Here is a 2,500-nt window from a genome sequence, read left to right as displayed (position 1 = left end):
ATTTTGTTTTTGTTTTTGTTTTGGCTATTTGCTTTCTTATTTTTTGCGAAATTTTCTTTTAATGCTGTTTTTTTAAGTTGATGTATGTGTGTATTCACTAATTGAACAAATCAGTTATATATTTTTATTTTGTATTTTATCTATCTAGTTTTTATTTTGTTTTATTTATCTTACTTAATTTTTTATTTATCTTTAATTTAATCTCATCCATTTTTTCAATCTAATTTGATTTGATATACAGTTTATTTTTAATTTGATTCAATTTATTCAAGGTTCTTTATAATCACTTCATCATTTTTCCATCACTCTCTACCATTTCCATTTTTACTCCACCACTCCACCATTTTCCATATTTTCCCCATCGCTCTCCACCATTTCCCATCTTTCCTCCATCATTTTCCACATTTTCTCCATCACACTTCACCATCTTCCATCATTTCTCCGTCACTCTTCACCATTTTCCATCTTTCCACCATCACTCTCCACCTTTTCTCCATCACTCTCCACCATCTTCCATCATTTCTCCATCACTCTTCACCATTTTCCATCATTTCTCCATCACTCTTCATCATTTTCCATCTTTCCTCCATCACTCTCCACCATTTCTCCATCACTCTTCACCATTTTCCATTCTTTCCTCCATCACTCTCCACCATTTCTCCATCACTCTTCACCATTTTCCATTCTTTCCTCCACCACTCTCCACCATTTCTCCGTCGCACTCTAACCTCTCTCTCTCTCCATCTCTTCCCCCCCCCCCCCATCAGAACCGAAGTCCTGGGCCCTTACCGCAACAAGAACCTGGTGTTGAAGTTCCCGGTCACCAAGAAAGGTCAAAGGTCACTCAACGACGTCCAGTGGCTGTCCGTCTGGTGCAGGAAGTTCTCGGTGAGTGGTGGTGAAGGTGGTGATGGTGGTGGAGGTGGTGGTTGATGGGGTTGGTGGTGGTTGGTGGGGTAGGGGGTTGTTGGTGGTTGGTGGTGGTGTGGGGGGTGGGTGGGTTGGTGGTGGTGTGGGGGGTGGGTGGGTTGGTGGTGGTGTGGGGGGGGGTGAAGGAGGTTAGTGGTGGGGTGGGGCGGGAGGGTTGGTGGTGGTGGTGAAGGTGGTTGGTGGTGATGGTGGTGGTGGTGAAGTTGGTTGGTAGTAGAGGTGTGAGGGGGGGGGGGTTGTTGGTGGTGGTGATGGCGGGGGGAGGGAGGGGTTGGTGGTGGTGAAGGTGGTTAGTGGTAGTTGTGGTTCTGGTGGGTAGTGGTGGTTGCGGTTGCGGTGTTGGTGGTGGGGGATAGGTGGTAGTGGGGTGGGCGTTGGTGGTGATAGGTATGGTGTTTGGTTGGTGTTGGTGGTAGTGGTGGTGGTGGGGGGGGGGGGAGTATTTTGGTGGAAGATGGTTGGTGTTTGGGTGATGCTGGTGAAAGTAGTGGTTGGTGTTGGTTGGTGGCGCTGGTGGTTCAATGTGGTGGGTGATGTTGATGATGGGGAATTTTAGTTGATGTTGGTTGATGGTGAATGTGGTGAAAGTGTGGTGTTGCGCTTGGTGTCTGGTCGGTGCTGATGTGGTGCCTGGGTGGTGGTGGTGACTGGTGGGTGAATGTGGTGATGAGTGGTGGTGGTGTAGTGTCTGGTTGGTGGTGGTGACTGGTGGGTGAATGTGGTGATGAGTGGTGGTGAAAGTGATGTTGGTGGTGGTGGATGGTGGCAGTGGTTAAAGTAGTGGTGGTGACTGTGGCGATAGTTAATGAGGCTGATGATGGTGATGACACTAATGATTGTCGTGATGGTGATGATGTTAGTGAATGATGATGATTATGGTGTTATTAATTATGCTAACAGTGGTGAAGATTGGTGTGATGTTGATACTGCTTATAATGTTGATGATAATGATTATGGTGATGATTATAACATTGATTGTGAAAATGATGATGGGTGATGAGTGATTATGATAATGGTGATGAAAAGGATCACGTTGATGGTGATGATGATTAAAATGATGATTGTGATGGCGATTATGATGATGAAGAAAGAAAGAGTAATGATGATGGTGATAATGATTGTGATGGTGATGACAGTCATGATAATTATTGTGATGGTGATGATCATTTTGACGATTATGAGGATGAGGATGATGGAATAGTGATAATGATAATGGGATGGTGATAGTGATGGTGATGGTGGTGATAGTAATCATAGTGGCTTATGATGACGATGAATATGAAGAATTTAATAGTTTTATGATAATGATAATAGCATAAAAGTTAGGAAAGTAATGAAAATGACAGTAATGATAATGAGAAACACATGTTCGAATACTCAAAGCACTAATTGTTTATTAAGGTGTTATTTATCAATCTATTATCTTCAACTTCTATTAATTATACGCTAAGCCAATGTATATATGCACGTATATACGCGCGTGTGTTTTCGTACATAATTTCCTAATTTTACAACGGAAAATAGAAAGTCACAACTCGTCCGAACCTCCGCAGATCGACTTCGGCCACGT

The 2,500-nt window shown here is 43.3% G+C and overlaps 1 protein-coding gene across 1 annotated transcript in view; it reads left to right on the top strand.

Moving 5' to 3' along the window:
* Positions 1-2,500, top strand: part of LOC113814909 (protein Skeletor, isoforms B/C) — a 33,200-nt gene that overhangs the window by 28,828 nt on the left and 1,872 nt on the right. The window contains exons 4-5 of the mRNA XM_027366975.2: positions 768-888; positions 2,484-2,500. The exon at positions 2,484-2,500 is cut by the window's right edge and continues 149 nt beyond it. Coding sequence (XP_027222776.1) covers positions 768-888; positions 2,484-2,500 — 138 coding nt within the window. The remainder of the gene's footprint in view (positions 1-767; positions 889-2,483) is intronic.

This window comes from Penaeus vannamei, chromosome 37 (assembly GCF_042767895.1).
Source record: "Penaeus vannamei isolate JL-2024 chromosome 37, ASM4276789v1, whole genome shotgun sequence".
Taxonomy (NCBI): Eukaryota; Metazoa; Arthropoda; class Malacostraca; order Decapoda; family Penaeidae; genus Penaeus; species Penaeus vannamei.
This window is presented reverse-complemented; position numbering and strand designations above follow the sequence as displayed.